Source organism: Vipera ursinii, assembly GCF_947247035.1.
Source record: "Vipera ursinii genome assembly, chromosome: 4".
NCBI classification, from domain to species: Eukaryota; Metazoa; Chordata; class Lepidosauria; order Squamata; family Viperidae; genus Vipera; species Vipera ursinii.
In genome coordinates this window covers 12,858,961-12,884,728 of record NC_139514.1, presented here as the reverse complement: position 1 = coordinate 12,884,728, position 25,768 = coordinate 12,858,961, and the positions used below count along the sequence as shown (strand labels likewise).

The following is a 25,768-nucleotide window of genomic DNA, read 5'->3' as shown; positions in this document are numbered from 1 at the left end:
GCCATGGAAAACCAGTGTATAGAAATTAATGAGCGCATGTGCAAACATATGCCAATTTTCTGTTAAATAATAACTTAAGTTAATGCTAAACATAAATATGAACACATTAGCTGTGTAGTCTCTAAAATGAGTCAGTGCAGCCTAACATGTAGATTACCCAATATGTGCTTTTTAAAACTTTTCTCTATATTATGTACCCTACATGTTAAGTAGTTGTAAAGAATCTCTATGTAGAATTATTTAACAGACATTCTATACTTTTAAAATAAGACGTATATACAGTATACATTGTCACAAAGATTCAAGACTTGGTTGTTAAAAAATGAAAAATAATATGTCCTCATAAACATTTTTAGTGGTGACATTGGCTCCATTGTTTAGAAAAGAGATGGTGAATATTTTTGGTCAGGTTAGTTTCAAGCAATGCAGAATTAGTTATATTAGGGGTTTTGTTTTTGTTTTTAAAAAGTACTAATTTTTAATCATGGTTTTAAATTCGCTTGATTTAAATTTATCAGCCTTAGAAGATAGGAGATTCAGCATGTTGCTTCTCTGCTGAAAAATCATTTCCACCTTTTTTTATTAACAGAAATGAGCCTTTAAAGTTTGTTGCCCATGTCTTCATATTTTGTAGCCAGCATTACGTAGCTGTGATCACTCCTAGTCCAACATAATGTATATCTGAATGCCCAAAAGGTGATACAGTTCAGAAAGATTGCCTTTTATTGAATTCATACCTGGCTTGAAAACTTCTCAGTGACATTTAACAAGTCATAATGGTGTGCTCTTATTTCTTAACCACTAAGCAGCTCTAAAACACAGCTAAAAGGTTTGGAATCAGATTAGTTTGGAAACCCCCATCTTCGAGTGGAGAACCCATAATTTGTCTTTTGCTGACCACGTGCCCAGGCCCCCAAGAAGGACAAGCCCTGAGAGCTATTAAGTAATTGCAAAAGAACGAACCTTTTTTTTAAATACTAAAGGCAAACAGATATGTGTGTTTTTATGCTTTATTCAGTCCTCTTTCTTCAATAATCCCTCACTTCATACATTTCTGAGCACTGCAAGCAAAACGTCCATTGTGATGTGGAGGAAGAATGCGGCATGCTTCCTTCTGCAAATTTTCTCAAAATGGTGTGTGTAAACCACCTTCCCTTAGGCTCTCAGGGACACAGATGTTACGATATACCCACCTCCTAGCTCCATACCCTCTTGGAGCTGAGGAGAAATTCTCTGTTTTTACGCAAAATATATCCTTTGTGGAATCTTCAGTTACTCTGATCACCAGGAGGCACTGCATGACAGATTTTATTGGAGCTCTCTAGATGAGGCTGGCCAGATTTTATTCTAATCTATGTGGTTCAAATCCTCTTCTACAAATTAAAAAAGAGATTTTTAATGTTTTGTGAAAAGCAGACAAGTGGCAGCACGGAGGAACCTGTGTAGTTATATTAAAAAGAGCAGCTTGCTGTTGTTAGCTGCAACGGTGTTGTTGCCTCTGTGCAGTGGTGGGATTCAAATATGTGAACAACCTTTTCTCTGTGTGGATGTCGCTTCCGGAAGTCCGTTCTCGGCCTGGGTAACAAAAAATTAGCTACCGGTTCTGCCAAAGTGGTGCGAACTGGCTGAATCCCACCACTGCCTATGTGTGTTAATTATTTGAAGTCATGAACTACGTGCAACCTTGTTTCTATTAAACAAATATTAAAAGAGTAATAATATCACTGCACTTCTGTCTTGGACAGTCCCTTCGTACATTATTTTTAACTTTCTTCTTTGCATTTTTTTAAACTTGCATATTATGAAGCCAAGCTTTTATGCAGCCTTTATATGATTCTATATCCACTGTTATTGTATTAACCTTTGCTGTCGCTATCGTGTTATCCACTTCATTAGATTCAAAAGAAGAGTATCCATGTCAACACAGTTAGGCAATGTTAACATAATCAGGATTTGTTGAAATGCCAAGAATTGTAAAGGTACATAAAGATGCTAGATTTAGGCACACTCCTTAATAGCTTCATTTTTGCTAGCTGACCTAGGCCTGATAATACATCCTCTGATTCTGAAGACACGGTTGACTGCTGTTGTATAGTTGAAGCTTCCTTATATAAAAGTAGTCCTGAACTTATGACCACAATTGAGCCCAAAATTTATGTTGTTAAGGGAGAGATTTGTTAAGTGAGGTTTGGCCCATTTTATGACCTCTCCTGCCACAGTTGTTAAGTGAATCACTTTAGTTGATAAGTTAGTAACCTGTTTGTATGTGAATCTGGCTTCCCCATTGACTTGTGAGAAGGTCACAAAAGGTGATCACGTGATCCTGGGACACAGCAGCAGTCATAAATATGAACCAGTTGCCAAGCAACTGAATTTTGATTGCATAATCATGGAGATGCTGCAAAGGTCGTAACTCTGAAAAAAGGTCATAAGTCACATTTTTCAGTGCCGTTGTAACTTTGAACGGTCACTAAACAAACTGTTGCAAGTCAAGGATTACATCTGTACAAAATGGTCTATTTTGTCTGATGAAGATAGACTTGAATTAATTCAAGGTAAGATCCATTAAAAATATTCCAAAACAGGATTAAGTCATTTTGTCTATTGCTCAGTCATCCTTAACGTTACTTGATATGTTTTTGATTTCCCTCAGTATTTGCATTGACTATTTTTTCTAGTCTAGCCTAAGAGTTTGTTGGGTGCTTTCCAATTTTAAGTTCGTTACCCAAGAGCCAATATCACCCATGAACCATCCACATGCCTACTGGACCAAATATTTTCCTTCCAAATATTATATGAAAATAAGCCAGCACAAGTGTGGCTGCATCCTTAAGAAATCGCTTGGAAGGTGAAAGTAGGGATCGTTTAAACTATTAGCACAAGGAACACTAGTTGTTAGCAGGGAGCTCCATTTGGCTCTTTATTACTGCGTGAATTTAGAATATACCCCATCATGTAATTTAAGACTGTCTAACCCCCCCCCCTTTTTTTTTAAAGAATGGTGGCCATTTTGAAATGTGCCATTTTGTTTTGATACAAAACATATGTCTTTCAAGTTGCCAGGCACAGTCAGTCTTTCTTTATCCAAACAAGCTGGGGGTGGGGGTGGGGAGAGGGATTGGACTCCAACTTCTGCTTCTCATTCCCACTGGGGATAAGAGTAAAGAAGGAAAGGGACGCTGTTATTCTACTTGCTGAGCTGAAAATCTGGCTCTGAATGGGTGGGTCAGCATACTTTGTCTGGAAGGCTGCCAGGCTTGAGCGCAAACCACAGTTCAAAGTCGTTTCTCCTGTCTTCCCTTTTCTTGCTTGTAAAACTGGGAAGTCAAGCAGAGGTTTTGGAAAACTCTTCTGACCTTCCTAATACTGAAATAATAATAATAATAATAATAATAATAATAATAATAATAATAATAATAATAATAATAATAATAATAATATAATATAATAATAATAATAATAATAATAATAATAATAATAATATAATAATAATAATAATAATAATAATAATAATAATAATAATAATAATAATAATAATAATAATAATAATAATAATAATAATAATTTTATTTGTATACCGCCCTTCTCCCGAAGGACTCAGGGCGGTGAACAGGGCAAACATATAAAAGTACACAACATCCTTCACCTTGCGTTCTGGCTGAGCTGAATACAGGTAGTCCTCGACTTACAACAGTTCATTTAGTGACCATTCAAAGTTGCAATAGAGCTGAAAGAAGCGAGTTATGATGATTTTTCACACTTAATGGCCATTGCAGCATCCCCATGGTCACGTGAACAAAACTCAGGTGCTTGTCAACTGACTCATGACGGCTTCAATGTCCCCGGGGTCATGCGATCACCTCTTGCAACCTTCTGACCAGCAAAGTCAATGCAGAAGCCAGATTCATTTAACAACCATGAAACTAACTTAACTGCAGTGTTTCATTTAACAACTGTGGTAAGAAAGGTCGTAAAGCGGGGCAAAACAACAAATGTTTCACTTAGCAACAGAAATGTTGGGCTCAATTGTGGTCGTACGTTGAGGACTACCTGTAATGCATACCATCTTCTAGATCTATCGGGCATTCCAATTGTCTAGTGTTTTAAAGTATAATACCTACAACTGCTTATGCCTGAATCTTTGCTAGGTGCAGTTTAAGAGATCACTAATTGCATTCATAAAAATAAATTATAAATACAATCTAAAGGGCCACACAGCAGGTTGTGGTGGGGAGGGAAGAATTCTGCATTGCCATTCCACAGTATAACTAAATGCCCAGCAATTTAAAAGTATTGCAATTCAGACTATTCATTCGGAGAGTGGTTTTGCACATCATGTGGTTATCTGGCTTTAGCTTAGTGTGCTATGGAAACCAAGATCTTTTTTGTTTTATGGTTAATCAAACTATGACTTAATGCCATCTCTGAACCCAGCTTGGCTCATTGTCCTGACTTTGTGATAATAGTGAATCAGCTCTTCAGCATTGATTTAAATAAGCACAGGCAATTCTTACTGAACTCTGAGATTAACATATGAATATTCATCCAAGTGTGCAATGCTGGATGAAATAAAGTGTTTTACTTAGGATTTGGTGTCCCCAAACCTCAGGTTTATTATTCTAAACTCCTTCCAAAAGTCCAGGACAAATAATAGTAATTTCAGATTAAAGCAGACTCGTTATTCTTTGTACATTCTAGCAGAATAACTTGGGAGCCCTTGCTAGTCTCCTAATTATTCTGTAAATTGCTGTCTTGAAATCACAGATGTAATGTCTTAATTCAACCCATTCTACCAAAAGATTGAAAACTGTCTGCTTTAATTGTGTTGTTTGTATAATTGTTTTGTGTTTCCATGGAGATGAGTGCTGCTTTGCTCTTTTATGTCTTACCTATCCCAGATCTTTCAAGCCAGATGTTTATTCTTAATATCCCTGAAAACTATTGGGAATTCAGTGATATTCCTGGAGACACATTGCTTAGAAGAAGCATGCATTGTTTACATGTATTTTTAGCATTCACATGTATAAATATTGAGAAATAAGAGGAAAAAAGGAGTGTGTGTGTGTGTGTGTGTGTGTGTGTGTGTGTGTGTAAATCAAAGCAAGAACTGTCATGCATATGAACATGAAAAAAAAATGCCTGAAGTAAGATGAAGGAAGCCTTTTTCCACACAGTCTACTGAGGATCAAAGTTACAATTTCTGGTGCTCGAGGAGACAAGCAACATGGCATCTTGGTCCCATTGGATATAAAAAAATCCCCATATACACAGATAGCCTAGTAACAGGCAAGCATCTTCATTCATAGTGGACGATCACTTGACTATGAGCCAACAACGTGCAGCAGCAGCCAAAAAAGCTAATACAATCCTGGGTTGCATAAACAGAGACATAGAATCAAGATCACGCAAAGTATTAGTACCACTTTATAAAACCCTAGTAAGACCACAACTGAAATACTGCAGCCAATTTTGCTCAACGTGCTGCAAAAAAAAGATATTGGGACCTTGGAAAAAGTTCAGAGAAGAGCAACTAAGATGATCCAAGGCCTAGAGACTAAAACATATGAAGAACGGCTGCAGGACTTGGGTTTGGCTAGTGACTAGTCTAAAGAAAAGAAGAAATAGGGGTGACTTGATAGCAGTATTCCAGTATTTGAGAGGCTGCCACAAAGAAAAGGGGGTCAAATTATTCTCCAAAGCACCAGAGGGCAAGACAAGAAACAATGGTTGGAAACTGACCAAAGAGAGAAGCAACCTGGAATTAAGGAGAAACTTCCTAACAGTGAGGACAATTAACCAGTGGAACAGCTTGCTTTCAGAAATCGTGGGAGCTCCATCAGTGGAGGTTTTTAAGAAGAGACTGGACAGTCACTTGTCTGAGATGGTGTACATTCTCCTGCTTGAGCGGGGGGTTGGACTAGAAGACCTCCAAGGTCCCTTCCATCTCTATTCTATTCTAATTCTGCTCAAGAAAAATAGAATTGTTCAAGAAGTGTTGGCCAAGCCAGGCACCTTAGTCCTCCTGGTACTTTGATGTCATTCACTCACTTTTGGTTTGCTGCCTATTTAGACAAATGGTGCAGTACAATATGCAATCATGCACATTACAATGCATGCATTATGGGCAAAGCAACACACGCCGGGTAGTTGTTTTGAATGCATGGTATGAAATGTCTGCTTCCTTGTCTGTCTGCTCATTGAATTAGGCTGCTTTCTCAACAGTGGTGTCTATCATTAGTCGGGAGGAAGTGAGTTAATGAAGTGCAATTCAGCAACAAACCAGCATTGCTAACCATAGAGACATTAGCTCACGAATTTGGATTGAACGGGGGTTCTCCAACAGTAATACCATCTACTTGTGGCTTCTGCTGACTAGGTTGGTCCTAGAACCTGCCCTTGTCCTGCTTTAAAAGGCACTCTAGGTCCGTCATTAATAATAATGCTGTGCTATAAAAAGAAATAGCTTGGTGTTTAAGAAGTGCTTCTGATATGTTGACTTTCAGTCTGTTGAGAAGCAGAAGTATGTCTTTATGGCAGGGGTCTTCAAACTTGGCCCTTTTATGACTTGTGGACTTCAACTCCCAGAATTCCTCAGCCAGGCACACGTGCCTGGCTGAGGGATTCTGGGAGTTGAAGTCCACAAGTCATAAAAAGGCCAAGTTTGAAGACCCATGGTTTACGGCAGACATGTCAAACACAAGGCCAGGGGGCCGGATCCGGCCCGTGAAGTGGTTTCATGCGGCCCACGAAGCCATCCTGGAAACAGTGAGGGAACGGCCCCCACTGCCTTGGCCCTGGCCCAGAGACCCTCCTTCTGCCCAGAGACCCCCAGATCTGTCCCACTCCTGCCCAGGCCCCCATAGGCACCCTTGATGCGAACGATGTAGAGCTGGCCACGCCCACCCAGTAGGCCATACGCACTCTAGCCATGCCCACCCAGTAGGCCACACCCACCCAGTAGGCCACACCCACCCAGTAGGCCACACCCACCCAGGCCACACCCACCCGGCCCCCTGAGGGCCACCGCAATGCTGATGCGGCCCTCAATGAAATTGAGTTTGACACCCCTGGTTTACGGGATCTATAAAGGACTACAGGGAGGAAATAAAATTGGAGTCAGCTGAGGCCGGACAAGCAAAAGTGGTGAAAAGCACTGGCAACAAGGCCTGCAGACCCTGGGAACACCATTTGGAATCCATCCTTCCATGACGTATTAGTCACTGGGCAGCACCGGCTCTGAAGCAGCCAGCAAAGTGTATGCTAGTCAGAATATTGGCAGCAGCCCTCTATAAAACCAGGGTAGTTTTGAAGCTGGAAATTACAGTATGGCACCCAGCGATTCTGTGGATTAGCAAGTCTTATCTCCATCTACTTCGTTGAGAGCATAACAGAGGGAGATAGCATATAATGGAGGAGGGAGATGTTCATCGAAGTCTAAATTTATCTACAAAGAACTTTTGTGTTTCAAGTCACTTACCTTTACCTGCCTCTCCCGAGTGATGCAACCTGCAGAGCTGACTAACATGTAAATCCTGAAACCAGCTCATGAACAATGGAGGCCATCAGGTAGGAAGAGAGGGAAATCTGCTGCCCTTATTTCCATAATCCTATTCTTCATTTTCTTTCTAGTTCATGAAAAACAAGGTGGACAGTACACGGTTCAGTGTGCTGCTGTCATGTGCACAGTCCGATTTATATCAGCTGAAAATCGTGGCTCTGCACTCTGGACTAATTGAGGTTTTCAGGTGGTCTTCACTAGCAGCCTTATTCCCCTTGTTGTGTGATAAGTCAGCAAAGATGTTGAGCCTAGAACCAGGCCCAGCAACCCTATTCTGTGTCTCTTAAAGCAGGGCTTTTCAACCAGTGGTACGGGTACCACCTGTGGTACATTGGCACCTGGCAGGTGGTACGCAACCATCCTAGCAAAGTGGTAGCCGGGGAGGGGAATGAGCTGAACCGGTGGCAGCACCGCACAAGCCTGAGCGAGAGATGGCTGGAGCTGCAGGGCTGTCAGGGCTTAGCGGAAGCGCCAGGATCAGCGCCAGGCTCTAGCTGAAGCTCGGTGCTGGTCCTGGCACTTCTGCTGAGCCCAAAAGAAGCACCGATCAGCTGGAATGTTGCAGCATCTCCAGGGTCTTGTGATTTACATACAGATGCTTGGCAACTGATTCATATTTATGACGGTCACAGTGTCCCAGGGTCATGTGAAGTGACCAAAACCTGCGGCAACCACCCAGAAGATGGGGGAAATAAAAAAACAAACACCCCCCCACCCCCATGCCAATCCTCAACAATGATAACCTCGGAGAGGAGGAAGAGCACCGCCGGGCAGGCGGGCAGGCAGGTGTCTTGCTCGGCTGTGGATTGGGGGGCACTTTTTTCAGTGCCATTGAACTCTGAACAGTCACTGAGCGAACTGTTGTAAGTCGAGGACTACCTGTACTTCATCACTTTTTTCCTTTTTTTTTTTTGGTCATCAAGTTTTTGACACCTTGCTAGGCGACTGGTGGTACTCGGATGTTGCCATATCCTAAAAGTGGTACAATGGGTGAAAAGGTTGAAAAGCCCTATCTTAAAGGATTGCAAGGACTGTATTCTCTTCAGATTGTAACATGGATTTCAAGAGTGTTCTTTCCAGATTATTTCACAGAGATCCTCCAGAAGGAAGGGATGGAACCAGCCAAGCCCACGGCACCCTCCACACTAAAGGCCTCCTCCAACTCTGTTATTCTATTCCGTTGCTGCTGAACAATCCCTTTCTCCTACCCAAAGAGATCGTGAAATAGTTAACTATCCCTAGGATTTACAAGCCAACAGCACAACCAGTGGCGTAGCGTGGGGGGTGCAGGGGGGGCCGGGCGCACCGGGCGCAACATCTGGAGGGGGCGCGCTCGCACTGAGCTGCTCAGGGAGCCCCAAGGGCTGCACAGAGTTGGCTTGGCTCCGCTCTCGAGCTGCTCTTTCTTGCAAAGCGAAATGAGTCCGGCAGGTGAGATGGGCGGCCACATAAACTGAATAAAATAAATAGAAGCGGCCAACTCTCCGCCCAGGCTCAGGCCAGCCGCAAGTGCCCCGCAGGCGCCCTGGCAGGTTTGGCCGAGCGAAGACGGACCCGCTGGCCAGCCCGCCTAGCTTCGTGCGCATGCGTGGCTTTATTTAGCGGGGCTCACGTGCGAGCTTGAATGCAGCGGCTCTTGCAGGTCGGAGCCCTGCCCAGCCGCCCTCAAGAGGGACCCGGAAGCATCCCGCATGCGCGCGACTCTTCTTGGAAAGTCTACGCCGCTGCGGGGCGTGTCTTTTCAGCAGTGCCGTGACGTCACCGCCCGCCCGCCCCTCTATTTCCGCTTCCGGTTGCCTTGCCCCGGGTGCTGACAACCCACGCTACGCCACTGAGCACAACTTATTTTTAGTGACATGGAGGAAGGGTCATAGACCCAGGAGAATATAGAACAGACCACAGTCCCATGAAGCAGCTATGCTGGGAGCCAGGACTGTAGCTGTATCTCCCATTGCCCAGACTTTGATGATATACCGTACACTTATGACCAACTCACAGAATCTGAACAAAACCCAGATGACTGAGGCTGGCACAAACTAGATAAAGAGGCAGAGTTTGAAGCATTATAGCATCCACGTATAATGTACAACCGGATTTTTGGCTTCTGGAGTACAGGTAGTCTTCGACTTACGGCCACAATTGAGCCCAGAATTTATGTTGCTAAGGGAGACATTTGTTAAGTGAGTTTTACTCCATTTTACAACTTTTCTTGCCACAGTCATTAAGTGAATCACTGCAGCTGTCGAATTAGTAACACTTTTGTTTAAATGAAGCCGGATTCCCCGTTGATTTTGCTTGTCAGAAGGTTGCAAAAAGATGATCACGTGACCCTGGGACACAGCAACTGTCATAAGTATGAACCCAGTTGTCAAGTATCCGAATGTAAATCACGTGACCATGGGGATGCTGTTGTCAATTTGAATGGTCACTAAATGAAGTATTGTAAGTCGAAGCCTACCTAAAGTAGCACGGCAAGGTCTGTGTGAGTCTCAAAGTAATTGAGACTCTTGCAACAAAGTCCTTCGGAAGTCCTTCTCTATAACTATTTGAATGTTGTTGCCGGGGTGACGGGTGTATTGGATTTTGTATTTGGGCTTTTGTTTTTGTAAGCTGCCTGGAATCACCATGAGTGAGACTGGCAGCCATATAAATTTCTTTAATACGTAAATAAACATAACATTGGGTGAGTTAACAAACTCAGAACAACTAGAAAGTAAGAATGACAGAAGGGTGGGGGGGAACCCTTCTCTTCAGCCTTGAAGGAGAAAAACAGGTACAGACAATTGTTGTTCTTTTGTTCTAGGGATTATAACATTTGGGGGGGGGCAAAAACTTTGCCAAAAACACACTCATGCCCTTGAAGTAGATTCTGTACCTGAAGCTGGTTCAGAGTATAGCAGCTGGATTAAGTGCTTCCTTTGCTGCTAATTATCTTTTTGTCTGAAGGCAGGGCATAGAATTTGGTCTTTAAAGCTTCAGGGTGAAAGGCTGGCTTCTCTCCAAGTAATCTGTCTGTGGTTTTAAAACTCTGATCTCAAACAAATTGTGTCTGCTCCAATAGTGGGGACTAGAACACCCTTGCAGAAATAAGACGTTTCCTTCTAGTCATCTCTAGGTGAGATCTAGGCCAGGGCATTGCCACCTAGTCTTCACCTGCACTTTGATTCTCATTGTTTCATTTAAAAAAATGTATTCTGTGTATTCTTTTTTTTCTTCTCTGACACTGTTGTTCCTCTCTTCCTACTTCTCAAAGCTGGCATCACCAATTCTTGAGTGTTCCTTGGCCTCAAAGGTCTGTCACTGTCTAGATTTTAAAAGGTAAAGTTTCCCCCGCACATGTGTGCTAGTCATTTCCGACTCTAGGGGCCGGTGCTCATCTCCGTTTCAAAGCCAAAGAGCCAGCGCTTGTCCGAGGACGTCTTCCGTGGTCATGTAGCCGGCAATGACTAGACGCCAAAGGCGCACGGAACGCTGTTACCTTCCCACTGTAGTGGTCCCTATTTTTCTACTTGCATTTTTATGTGCTTTCGAACTGCTAGGTTGGCAGAAGCTGGGACGAGTAAGAGGTGCTCGGGATTCGACCCGCCAAACTGCCGACCTTCTGATCGACAAGCTCAGCCTCCTAACCCACTGAGCCACCGCGTCCCTCCTGTCTAGATTTAGGCACCTTTAAAGCCAGCGCTGTGTGTGAGTTTAGGTGCAGTTGTTGTCTTTTTTGCGTGTTTACACACACACAAATACACACACACACACAGAGAGCTCTCATGTACTTGTTTCACAGCTCAATCATAATTCTTCCTTTCATTGCTCTCATTATATTACTTGAAGAAAGTTGCATCTTCTCCCCATGTTTCTTACTTTATCTCCTGAGAAACTGGAACTTCCTGAAGTCAGATGGCTATTTAGCACATCACCAAATTTTAGAACTTTTGCACGGGAATCTAGATGGGGCTAGGGGTGGGGATAACGTGGAGAAAAACCATGCAGGTTTAGAAATAATTACTGCCATTCAAATATAAATGTGGGAAAATCTATAAAGGGAAAGTCTGTAAATGAGTCTTGGATGCTTCTCCCGAGTTGACTATTCAAGAGTTAACATCTGATGATGAGATTTCAGCTTTCTGCTCTGCCCTGTAAAGGTTGCTGGACCTCAACACTTCAAAGTGAAAAATGTTTCAAACCAGGAGAGTCCCTAATAATAGGTCTGTTGAACATTGTGTGGGGAGCACTGAAGGCAGATCTGTGGGATAGGGCGATGAGCAGGTCACTTGCAAAATATTTTTTTTTCAAAAATAGTCCACTGATTATGAAATGTTCCCGACTGCCTGCCTGCCTGCCTGCCCTTTGGGAAAATTGTCACTGTTTATTCATTCTTCTTTTCTGACAAAAATAGAACTCAAGTTCGCTTCTCGGGAATTGGGGAGAATCTAGTTCTTGAATTTCAGGCTTATGAAGTACAGTATTATTATTTTTTTGCACACCTTGAATTGCAAGATGGTCCTAACTGGTGATGAATTTGTACCATCGCTTCTCATTGAAGTTCCAACACTGAGAAAAGAGGTTACTTTTTACTTGATACGTCTATGACTTTCACATTGTATCCTTTAGTACAGAGGCCCAGAACCTTTTGGGGCACCAGGGACCACTTCTGTGGAGAGAGGTTTTTCCGCGTACTGGAAGGGGCGTGGTTTCACCTGCTGCTGGCATCCTGCGGGTGGGGCTTTGCTTGTTTGCGCAACTCAGTTTCTGGCATGCCATGGACCGGTGCCGGTCCGTGGACCGGGGGTTGAGGACCCCTGCTTTAGTGTAAACATAATTAACATGTTGGAAACTAATAGACAGAGCACCGCTACAAATTATAAATGTGACCTACAAGAGAAAAGCAGAAAATGGTAACATCCTAGATCCCCGCAATCTGTGCATTGAGTATAAATACAGAGAGTCCTCAACTTACGCCAGTTCGTTTAGTGACCGTTCGAAGTTACAGCAGGATTGAAAATTGTGACTGACGACTGTTTTTCACACTTATGATCATTGCAGCATCCCACATGATCCAAATTGAGACACTTAGCAACTGACTCATATTTATGACAGTTGCAGTGTCCTGGGATCACGTGATCACCTTCTGACAAGCAAAGTCAATGGGGGAACCCGATTCACTTAACAACCATGCTACTAACTTAACTTCAGTGGCAACAAAAGTTGTAAAACGAGGCAAAAGTCATTTAACAACCATTTCACTTAACAACAGAAATGTGAGGCTCAATTGTGGTTGTAAGTAAAGCTTGCTTAAAGAACACTGATTTGTTTTTCAGAAAAAAAACGTTACAACTTTAGAATATCCTTATTTAGCTGTGAAATTAAGTTTATATCGGTGTTCAAGAGATGAAGTCACGCAGTTCAAATTTTGGGCATTTAGGGATGCATATATTAAATTACTTGTTTGAACTAAATCAAATTATGTAAAGAAATACACAGATGGACAACCACCACTATAGAGTGAGCTAAAAACCCAGTAAAATAGAACAGATCCAACCTTTACTTCGGGCATTCTGGGTGATCTAAATAGCATTCCCTCTTCTGTGTGCCCATCCCAAGGCCATAATAACCACCCTGTGCAGTGGGTTGATCTGAGAGAGAATGACTGGCCCACTAAACCAGTGAGCTTCCATGACTGATATTGGCTCTTCCAGTTTCTAGCCTGACACCACAATTGCCATACCATCCTGGCTCTCCAGAGTGTATGCTAAGCATTTTTCCTAACTAACTTATTTTTAAATATATATATATATATCATTGATCCATTTTGGGAAAAAAGAAACTTACTATTAAAATATTTTCTTCTTAAAATGGTGCCTTTTTAAAATAAATGTATTCTGGGCCAGATTGTCAGAAGTTATTCTGCGCTGTGATTTAAAAAATTATACAATATCATATACACTCAGAGTATTTTTTTTGAGGGGGGGGTTCATCTGTGGTATGGGATAAAAGGTTGGAATAATATATATTGTATAAGGATTGTCTAGCTAAAGAAGAGAGGCAAAACGCCAAGGTTTAAAACAGTGTAGCTAAATTACATCTTAATTCTGTAAAATGGAATATTTGGATAGTTACTTCTTAATTCCTATCAGTTTCAGCAGAAGATGCCAAACAGAGCTCAAGAGCTCTCTGAGTAAAATGAAAGCCATCTGCAGCAATTAATATGGAATTCTGTCCCTACTCTTCATTATGAGAATACAGCTTTTAAAGATAATTTTACCACTGTGAGACTTTTGTTTCTTTGGCTTCTGTCTGATGCAGATTGTTCTAAAATTTTCAGGTAGGGCACGTATTTTTACCCAAAAGCTCTTAAATTTTTATTTTAATATTTAAATCCAGGCCATTTCAGATATATTCAGCAGCAAAACTCTTGGGACTTTTGGTGGATTTGAATACTTTGAATATCTCCCTTGTACTTTCTATATTCAATCTGTTCGCTTAAAGTTTCCTTTCCTCCTAATACTGTGAGGGGAAACCTAAAACTAGCTTCCTTCTTTTGAATGAGAAATACATTTTTGCATGTTCTTTAGGGCACAATGGAAGGATATTTCCATTCATGTGGTTGGCGGGTGGGGGGCAAGTCCAAATAATAATATAATGATAGAAAACCTGCCTGTTTCATGGCTCCAGCTGTTGAAAGTTTTATAAAAGGCAAGCAGTACAGCTTGCATATCCATTGCCATTAAGTTATGGTAGACAGTAATAGCAGTAGTAGTAGTAGTAGTAGTAGTAGTAGTAGTAGTAGTAGTGGTGGTGGTGGTGGTGGTGGTGGTGGTGGGAAATTATCAATAATAAAGACAAAAAAGTCTGGATAGTGGATGTGACAGTGTCTGGAGACAGCAGAATAGATGAGAAAGAACTGGAGAAGATAACAAAATACAAAGACCTACAAATAGAAATAGAAAGACTGTGGCAAAGGCAAGCAAGAGTAGTACCAATAGTAATAGGCGCCTTGGGTGCAATCCCAAAACAACTGGAGCACCACTTGAACACCATTGGCACTGACAAATTCGCCATTAGTCAATTGCAAAAGGCGGCCTTACTAGGAACTGCTTCCATCCTGCGACGATATCTGTAATACCATCAAACATCCACATCTACCTATCCCAGGTCCTTGGTAAGGCCTTGATAGGTAGACAAAAATGCCAAATCTAGTCTGAACATCTGGCTGACTGTGCGAACAACAACAACAACAACAACATGATAATGATAATGATAATAATAATTAATAATAAAAATAAAAATTGGAAGGGATCTTGGAGGTCATCTAGTCTAACCCCCTGCTCAGTAGTAGAACATGTCACTGTATTTATCTGCTCATTAGAAGTTGGCTTTGAACTGCAGCTATGGGAAGTTGTCTTTTCTTGAGCAGAGGAATAGTGGTCAGCAGGCAGTTTTTAGATGTGACTGGAACACATGTTCTTACTTGGATATCGGCTGGGAAGTAAAAGGCTATCTTAAAGCATCTTAGATATCAAGTGTCCTTTTGATGAAAAGAAATGGATAAACAAAGATTACGATTAGAACACAGAGGGCATTTTTGCAGAATAAACTTATCAATTTCTGTTTTCAGCTTTGTAAGAATCATTTCATATATCACACGGAGGGACTCCTGAGTTTGTCAACAAATTCCCAGTCCATAGGGAGATGCAGCAAACTGAAAAGTTTTTGATAATGGTAGCATAGTTATGTTTATCTTCATAAATGCATGATGAAAGATGGTTTTGGAAGGGATCTTGTTCCAGTCTACTTAACTCAATGCAGGATTTGCAGTTCAGGTTGCAGTACTTGGCTAATGGGTCTCTATTTAAATACCTTCCTTGAAAGAAACCCCATCAATCTCCATGATGTATTATGAGGCTTTTTCTCCCAAGGTTTAATTGAATGCTGCTTTCTTGCAATCAGTTCTGTCCTGCCTCTGGATCAGAAAAAAGAACAAACTGTCTTCTTCCTTACAGTATATTTAGATATATAAAGATTTACATTGTATCTTGCCTGCAGGCTAAATTTGCACAACTTTTCTAGATTCCTCCTACATCAGCCAAGGCAAGTGGATCAATGCCATTCTTAAAATATGGTGCCACTTCTATGTGAGTACTTTTGCTCTACATTGTTATCTGCACACCTAAAAAATGAAAGGTTAAAGTGGAGTCCATGTTGGCTCAGTTTTCTTCACCAAAAGGAAGCAATGTGTTAATTATTTCTCCATCTTAAGCAGAAATGCTTTGAGACAAAGGGCCACCCACTCAAACCAATTTTTTTTTAAAAAAAATGCAATTAACGAAGCAGGATGATTGCATGGTAGAAGTTTCAGCTGAAAACAACCCGTGTTTTCTGGAAAATAAATCGCATTAACTTAATGCATTTAAATTCTTCAAATTAGAAAGCTTTAATAAATAAGCTTACTATAGTTTTATTCTTTATTAAACTTGTTTATGAGAAAAGCCTTAGGATCAACTCGATGGCAATGATTTAGTTCCATGCACCTCTATTCATTTTTTTTTGTTTTAAAGTTTATACAAGTGGAAAACTACAAACTACAGTTTGAAAAAGAAGACTTGAAAGGAAAGTTGTACCTTTTTGCTTTATCCTATTCTTCTGAAATTCACAGAGAAAAGAACCATGAGTCAACCATGCAGCCTCAGCAACTGTGCTGACCAAAGGGAAACCCATCCCTGCTTGCAGAATTAACGTATAACAAACATGAAGTTAAGTTCTTCCTATGGCAGTTTAATCAAGCTTTTTCTTGTTGAAATGAAATAGATTTTGTATATTAGGGGAAACAGTCTTAATTGCTTATAATGTATATGTTTTTTTGGAAGGTCTAAAATTACTTTCCAGGAAATCCACCTGTGGCATTCAAGATTTATTGAACTATTCTGTGGGGCACTGATATTTGCTTTAGAAACTCTTAAATGTGATTCATGTCAAGGTTTATGTTGCAGCATTTGTGCCAAGATGCAAAGCTGATTTCTTAATCTGTGAAATAGAGAATTGTTTAATGAGTGAAGTATCCTAGGATTCCTTTCAATTTGGAGCTGGGGGGGAGGGCAGGGGGGTGGGTGGAGGTGGAAGTGGAACAGCAGGCTAGTGTTCTCAAAGGTTTGTCAAAACCATGAACTTCAGTTAGTCTTCTAAACTTGACTTCTCCTAAAGAATCCTAGTTTTCTACCAATTTCAACTTTTGTGAATGTATGCCGAGGATTCTCAGCTGGAGAGAGAGATGCATACATTCCCCAATCAGCACTATAGAATAAATTCTTAGAAGTGGTGCAAAAAAGCCTTAAGAATTCATCCTTTGTCTATAACTGCTCCCAGGTTACTTACTGAGCCTTACAAAGATGGCTTGGTGATAGCACAGCATATGGTGAGGTATAATGTCGGTAGAACACAGAACAGAGTTGGAAGGGACCTTAGAGGTCTTCTAGCCCAACCCCCTACCATTTCAGACAAAAGGTTGTCCAATCTCTTCTTTAAAATTTCCAGTGTTGGAGCATCCACAAGTACTGAAGGCAAATCGTTCCACTGATTAATTGTTCTGTCAGGAAATTTGTCCTTAGTCCTAGGTTGCTTCTCTCCTTGATTAGTTTCCATCCGTCGCTTCTTGTCCTGCCTTCAGGTGCTTTGGAGAATAGCTTGACTCCCTCTTCTTTGGGGCAGCCCCTGAGATATTGGAAGACTGCTATCATGTTCCCCCCTCGTCCTTCTCTTCATTAAACTAGACATACCCAATTCCAGCAACCGTTCCCTATATGTTTTAGCCTCCAGTCCCCTAATCATCTTTGTTGCCCTTCTCTGCACTCTTTCCAGAGTCTCAACATCATTTTTACATTGTGGCAACCAAAACTGGATGCACTTTTCACAAAACATCACCAGCACTGTTCGATAGTTCTGGAAATAGGCTGAGATGTATTGAAAGATACGATGTTTAATATTCTGTTGTGTTTGTCAGTTTAAATTCTGGAAGCATTTTTTGGACTAATTTAAGAAATACATATCCAGAGGTCATGTGTGGAGTTTCAGTTCATTATAAAGAGAGGAAAGGGAAGGGAGAGAGAGTGGGCGAAAGAGAACACAAATTCTGGTCTTTGTCACTCCTCATCACAATCAACTAGTGTTTTTTTTTAAAATAAAAAATAAAAATAGGAAAGTACAGTATACCCAGTTAATTTGTCTCAACTACTATTCATTTTGTGGTATGCATATCTTGTACCTATTTGCACAGTTAGCCTGAGTTAGAAAAATGAAATTTTTTTGTTTAAAGTATATCATCCTTGTCCAGTCTCCATGTTGTTCTAGTTTCTACACACAAAGAAATTTTCTTTTAAAGAAATGTGGAGATATATTAAACATAGTATTTCTATGTATTTATACCCGTGCAGACAGAAATCCATGGTAATTTTTTCATTTTGTTTCATCTGTTGATCATGCCCAGCTGATTAGCGCTTAAAAAAAGAAAAAGAGCACACTCACCCAGAACCAATTCTCCTATTTTGTTTACTTGGTTCCCAGTAGATGCAAGTTAAAAAGTACCTAGAGAGAAATGTAATGAACCCTAACCAGGAGAACTTTATATATTATCCAATGAGTTCATAGCAATAGCTCATATTGAAAGAGCTATTGGATCGTCTGCTGTTCAGTACTAGGCATGTTTTACATTTTTTTAATGGCCTTCAGAGAGATAAGATGTGGTATGATATTGAGACGTCTGTTCAGTTTCCTGGAACATATGGCAAGAACAATTTGTGAACTCTGATCCATATAAAAATAATCCTCCCAGGTTGGTGGCCCTCTAGTCAGCTTCACGAAGCTTTGCGTGGCACCCGTCTGTGGCAGTCAGGACCCACACTGTGGAAATGATTGAACGTGGAGTGGCCTGACTCTCCTACGTAGTCTTGAAGTGCCTGTCCTATTTCCTGCTCTGGTTAATGTAAAAACAAAAAAAGATTACATGGAGTTTCGTTATTAGAATTACTTTATTATCTGCCAGAGGCAGGAAATGGCTTTGCACTGTTGCCTTTGGTTCTACTGCTGAACTGGAGTTTTGTTATGGGCAAGGTTAACTACCGTAAATACATTTTCCTCCTTGGTCAATATTAACTCTTCATATACTGCTGGCCTTTTTCCCCCCTCTAATCTACCAATATGAAGTCTTGAATTGTATAACTGGTTTATAGATAACCCTCTGAGATTCCAGGCCTTTCCAATGTACACATGCTTACTTACAGATTAGGAATTATTTGCCTGTGCTCTTACCATCTACTTACAACCAGTTGCTTAGTCACCATTCAAAGTTACGATGGGAAACCCAAAAGATACTTACAACCCAATTCCGAAGTTTCAAAGGCTGCCCCCTCCATGGTCACATGATTGTATTTGGGCATTTAGAAAATGTCCTGCATTTACTGGCCATTTGCAGTGTTCCACAGTCACATGACTGTGATTTATGATGTTTTTACCGAAAACTGGCCTTCCACTTTTTGGCAAAAATGCCCCATAGCAAACAATGAGTTTGCTTAATGACTACTGTGAGTCACTTAACCACTTCAAAAAAGAAAACTGGGTAGGTGACCCACTTTACAACTATCACGATTTATGACCATAATGGGCACACTCCAATACAGACACAAGTTGAAAACTAGCCGATGTATGCTGCTGCACACAAACATTTTTTTAAATAAAGCATTCATCTCATGGCGTCTATAACAATTTAATTATGTATGACTTTTTGCATAAACACAAATGGAATTCAGTAAATATAAAGTACTGCTTTTTGTGAAATAAAAATAATTGGAGATTTACTGAACTTTTTGATTCCCAAAACATCTTTCCACCACTTAATCAAAAGCAGAAAATAGGAATCTCTGATTATTTCATTTGGAAATTAAAATCTCTGTATGTAAAATCTGTCGCCATCAACATTTTATAGAATAAGTTTGGAGAGGTCTGTTCTAGGATTTGTTGTCTCTTTTAGTAGATTTAGGTGCTTCCAGAAATAAAAATGCAATACTGTAGTTCCAAATCAGTATGTCGGTGGATGTGACTACACGTATGCCGTACTGTTTGCCCCTTAGAGTAACATGTGATTTTAAAAAGCATTTCATTCTACTAATTGTTCCAAAGTAAACATCCCAACATCCATCAGTTTAGTATGAAAAAGATAAAAATGCCATATACTACAAATAATATACCTGAATATTTGAATCATTTTCATTATAAGAGGAACTGTTTTGCTTCCAAGAGAATCCAGCTAAATGAAAAATATAGTGTATGAATATGCTAAACATTAGCCCTTTGGGGCACCAGGAAGTGGTTCCGAGGAGAGAGGTTTTTCCATGAAATGGAGGGGGCATAGTTTGGCATGCTCTCTGCATCCCACAGAGGGGGCTTCGCTTGTTTGGGTGGCCCAGTTTCTGGCATGCTGTGGACCGGTGCTGGACTATGGACCAGGGGTTGAGGACCCCTTGTCTAAAGGGATTCAGGAGCACTTTTCACTAAGAAAAATCATCCCAAATGTGTTAGTAGCCAACAGATATAAAGAAATGGTGTAATTGAAAATTTGAAAAATGAATTCCACCTTTTAATAGACAATTACCTCTTTTTTAAGGACTGAAGATCCCCACAAAATAATAGAAAGATTGTATTCAATTTTTGAAAATAGTTTACAAATATATGTTTAGGTTTCCACAAAATACATTCTGTGTGGTTCTAAGAAAGAAGCTTAACTTTGTCCCCAAGTGTTAATGTTTACTGCATATCGTTGTATTTAACGTGAAGAATTAATAAAATAATAAAAGTATTTAAAACTATTATCTATTTAAAACCTCTTTAATGTTACAAGAAAAAATACTTTATTTCCTAAAAGTATATATTACATTGTTTTGAATCACTGTTACAATAGTAAGAGGAACTATTTTGATTTCAAGACAGTCCAGCTGATGAAAAATTGAATATATGAATATTTGGCATCAGTGCCAAGTTAAATACTAAAACACATATTTCCATGTTTCTTCTAGTCTCTTCTCTGTCTTGAAAAGACTGTAGAGTGATAGGCTGGCTAGGTTTAAAGCCATGTGAACCACTGTGTAGGATTTTACTTTTAAGATTAATCAAAATTCTGACTATAAGCAAAATTTGGAAATTAAGAAAGAGTAATACATATTTTTTTGGAAATTTATATGCACTATTTTGTAGAAATGTTGGATACCTTATAGACTACTTTTGCTTTTAAAAAAACTGATTCCTTTGAAAATTTACATCAATAAACATTTGGTCTATGTTACAGGATAGGTTTCTGGTCCAATGTTTAAATAAAGCACTCATTTCTCTGTTGAGTTTTTCCCCCCTCTCCCCTATTCACCCTGCTGTACAGAATATTGTCTCCCACACCCATTAAGCTATGCCAAATGTATACTTGAACTGGCAGAACAACTTTCCAAAATGCTTGAATTCACAAAGGTTAATGGAAGAATGCTATCCTATAGCCCATCATTTAGTTGTATGTTTAATTCTAAAAGGATTTTATGAAAGCCTGCAGGGTGCCTAACTGAATACTTTAAAACTGAAAAAAGAGAAAGAAATTACAGATTAATCTTGAGAGTTGCAAATGAAATATAGGTCATGCTTTCAAAAATAAGTTATTTTAATTTAACAAATGTTTTTTTTTTGATTGAAAAGTTTTAACATACAATTTTTCTTTAAAAATCCCCCCTCCCCCTCCCTTCTCCCTCCCCCCCTACCTCTCCCCCCTCCCCCCCCCGACTTCCCAGAGCTAAATACAAGGTATATATAAAAAAAAAAACAATCATAAACAACCATATACTAACAACTATAAACTCTAAAATCCATCACTCTCTAGCTTATATAGGATAAAACAAACCTTAGTAATATTAAATATATATAAAGAAACTAAAATAGAAAAAGAAAAAAAAGAAAGAAGACTTATTCAAATGCTACATGAAACTTCTTAACCCTATACTTGTTCTGGATAAACTCAATCCATTTTCTCCATTCCATAATATAGCGTTCTTGCGAGTGATCTTTCAAATAGGCCGAAATCTTCGCCATCTCTGCCAGGTCGGAAACCTTTAAAGTCCACTCTTCTATGGTCGGCAGTTCCTCTTTCTTCCAATACTGACCTATCAAAAGTCTTGCTGCCGTAATTAAATTCAACATCAACTTGGTGTCCACAACTGTAACATCTGTAATTATTCCCAACAAAAAAAGTTGCGGACAAAACTTTATCCTCTGTTTAAAAATCTTCTGCATGTTCCACCAGACTTTTATCCAAAAAGCCTTAACCTTTTTACAAGTCCACCATATGTGAAAATATGTTGCGTCTTCATCCCCGCACCTCCAACATTTAGGCTGATAATTCGGATACATACTTGCAAGCTTTTTAGGATCTAAATGCCATCTATAAAACATTTTGTAAAAATTCTCTCTTAGATTTTGAGCTTGTGTAAATTTTACGTTCCTCACCCAAATCTTTTCCCACATGTCCATTGTGATAACTTCCTGGATGTTTTGGGCCCATTTTATCATACAATCCTTAACAAGTTCTGTTTCTGAATCAATCTCTATCAATGCAAGATATATCCGTTTAATATGTGCTGGTCCCTGATTTCTAATTTGCTTTATCAAATGTTCATCAGTCATTGTAAAACCATTTTTCTGGTCTTCTTTCCACCTGGCCCGTAACTGAGTATATTGAAACCAGTTTTGAACAACCTCCTCTTCTCGCAAGAGGCTATATGATTTCAAACACCAGACATTTCTTTCCAAGCTTAGGATCTCCTTGTACGTAGTCACATCATGTTTGAAACCAGCATGTATATTTTCTATTGCGTGTTTTGGAATTGCCCACAGTGGTATCTTGCAATCTAACTTATGTCTATACTTCTTCCAAACTCTCAACAATGCCTGTCTTAAAATATGCACTCTAAACACATTGTCTACCTTCTTGTCATACAACAAATATGCATGCCAGCCAAACAACAAATCGTGGCCCTCAAGATTTAATAATCTCTCTTGTGTCAAATTAATCCAATCACTTATTCCTACTAATGCAGCAGCTTCATAATATAGTTTAAAATTGGGCATTTTAAGACCACCTCTCTCACGAGTATCCTGCATAATCTTAAGTTTAACTCGTGGCTTTTTCCCTGCCCAAACAAATTTATTGATACCTCGCTGCCATTCCTCCAAATTAGAATCTTTCTTAAGAATCGGTATCATTTGAAATAAAAATAAAAATTTAGGCAGGACATTCATTTTCACTGCTGCGATCCGTCCCAACAAAGACAATTGCAATTTTTCCCAACTCTCCAATTCTTTTTGAATTTTCCCCCATAGTTTTTCATAATTATTTTTATATAACTTTGTATTAGAGGGCGACAAAAGCACCCCCAAATATTTAACCCTTTTAACAATCTCAAATCCAGTTAATCCTTCTAAGAGAGCCTTTTGCGAAACTGTCATATTTTTGGCCAGAATTTTGGTTTTCTGTATATTAACTTTAAATCCAGAAACCTTCCCATATTGTGTTATTATCTCCATCAGGTCCACAACAGAGTTCTCTGGCTGGGTCACTGTAACAACCAGATCATCTGCGAATGCTCTCAATCTATAATCCTGATCTCTAATTTGTATCCCCTTAATTTTTTCCGAATTCCGTATTTTAACCAATAATATCTCTAATGTTAACACAAATAAAAGTGGGTACACACGTACACATACACACGTTTCACTTTTCTTGTAAGTGAACCATAGCCTAGGCAGATCAAAGTAGATGAAGACAAAGGTGTTCTTATACCTCTGGCTGACTTTGCAACAGTAGATGAAAACACACGTTTGTGTTCTTTCACCTCTGGACCTTTGCAACAGTAAGAACTTTTCTATATTTAAATCAGTGGCCCCAGTTTTTAGGATGACTTGATTCATTTGGAATTTCAAAGCATATTGTCCATGTTCTCACAAAATGGCTGCCACAGTGGGCATGGCCCATAACAGAATATCCATTTCCTGCAAAGAAGACTGATGAGGATGCTCTCCACACCTTCCTTTAGCCTCCCTAGATACTCTTTATATTTACAAGCTTACCTTTGCTTAGGTAGACACTGAGCTATAGTTTTCCACCATTCTTTTTTGTAAGAATGCTTACGGGACTATGAGGAATTACATTATACCTGATCTTAGCCCAAAAACTGAGAAGAAATTAAAAAGCTGAATGAAAATTTGAAAGATGCTACAGGCTGAAATTTGGCAAGCATGCTTGCTTCCTATTTTATTTTAATTAAAGGAATTTTTAAAAAATTGTAAATCAAGTAGTTCTGAGCATAATGAACCCCAAAGGAGAAATCTGTTGTTAGCTGCGAAGTCGTGTCCGACCCATCGCGACCCAATGGACAACGTTCCTCCAGGCCTTCCTGTCCTCTACCATCTTCTGGAGTCCCTTTAAGCTCATGCCTACTGCTTCAGTGACTCCATCCAGCCACCTCATTCTATGTCGTCCCCTTCTTCTATTGCCCTCAATCTTTCTCAGCATTAGGCTCTTCTCCAGTGAGTCCTTCCTTCTCATTAGGTGGCCAAAGTATTTGAGTTTCAACTTCAGGATCTGGCCTTCTAAAGAGCAGTCAGGGTTAATCTCCTCTAGGACTGACCGGTTTGATTGCCTTGCAGTCCAAGGGACTCACAGGAGTCTTCTCCAGCACCATAGTTCAAAGGCCTCAATTCTTTGGCGCTCAGCCTTTCTTATGGTCCAACTTTCACTGCCATACATTGTAACCGGGAAGACCATAGCCTTGACTATACACACTTTTGTTGGCAGGGTGATGTCTCTGCTTTTTAGTGTGCTGTCTAGGTTTGCCATGGCTTTCCTCCCCAGGAGCAAAGCGTCTTTTAATTTCTTGGCTACAACCCCCATCTGCAGTGATCTTGGAGCCCAGGAAAATAAAATCTGTCACTATGTCCATTTCTTCCCCATCTATTTGCCAGGAATTGAGAGAGCCGGATGCCATGATCTTGGTTTTCTTAATGTTAAGTTTCAAATCTACATATATGTTAATGCTTATAGGCACCACCACTCTCCAGATCCAGCATGGAAGATGGCAAAATTCAAGCTATATCAAAACAATCTAGAAATGGGAAGAGTGTGCTTTGTTTATTTTTAATTAGTTACATATTAAGTAATATAATTATTGTAACAACAGCTTTGTTGGTGAAGAACATAAACTGGTGTTGTCATCCAAATTCTGCAATCATCCAGTCCAGAATTCTGTGATGTCTCACTCTGCAATAAATAGGATTATTTCTCTGTTTCGGAGCTTGCTTTCGTTTTGTGATGTGCAGTTCATCTCCACATCACGCCCCTTGAAAAACATGAGATATCCTAAAGCACATGGGAGGAGCTCAGGATTGTAAATCCTGCCTAAGTTAGTTTATCTCCTTGAAGCTCGGCTGAGGCTAGAGTGATAAATTATGCTGATTACTAGGCTGTTTATGGTTCTTCTTTATGAGATCAACATGCTCCACACATTACAATCTTTCCTGCATAGTTAACAGAAACATCATTGCTACGATTATCCCAAAGTCTTGAAGAAAATCTCTTAAGCAGAGAGAAGTTGAATTATAATTCAACATTCATAGCTACTTACCAAGCACAAGAAAAACAAGTAGATCATAATACTTTTAAAGCAGATCTTTTCAGATTATTTATATGAAGCAAAAAGTTACATTGGAATATCTAGTGAAAGCTAGATAATAAATCAGGGCGGAAATAGGTTTTGTAGGAGTTAAGTATGCATAATGTGCCAAAAAAATGTTGACTGCAATACCAACCTTCAGAGTTTTCTCATATGATAAATTTGTTTATTACTTAAGATTACACAAAGCCCTTTGGGCTAACAATTGAGTTAGATTTCAAAGTTACTTGTTTTCAGCAGCATTTCATAGCAAAAGAAGTTCATTCTATTACAGCAGCCTCTTGCCATGCTGCTTTCAAGAAAAGGTCAACTTAAAACCACAACTGACCCCAATATTTCAGTTGCTAAGCGAGACAGTTAAGTGAGTTTTGCCCCATTTTATGACCTTTCTTGCCACGGTTGTTAAATGAATCACTGCAGTTGTTACTTAATAACACGGTTGTTAAATGAATCTGGCTACCTCATTGAC

The 25,768-nt window shown here is 39.8% G+C and overlaps 1 protein-coding gene across 2 annotated transcripts in view; it reads left to right on the top strand.

The window, feature by feature from the left end:
- SESN3 (sestrin 3) overlaps positions 1–25,768 on the top strand; it is a 72,876-nt gene that overhangs the window by 11,633 nt on the left and 35,475 nt on the right. Inside the window, exon 1 of one of the 2 annotated variants that reach the window (XM_083361952.1) lies at positions 7,507–7,566. The exons of the other annotated variant lie outside the window; for it this stretch is intronic. Coding sequence (XP_083218078.1) covers positions 7,546–7,566 — 21 coding nt within the window. The 5' untranslated portion in view covers positions 7,507–7,545. Of the gene's footprint in view, positions 1–7,506; positions 7,567–25,768 lie in introns of those variants that run through there. 2 annotated transcript variants of the gene reach the window in all.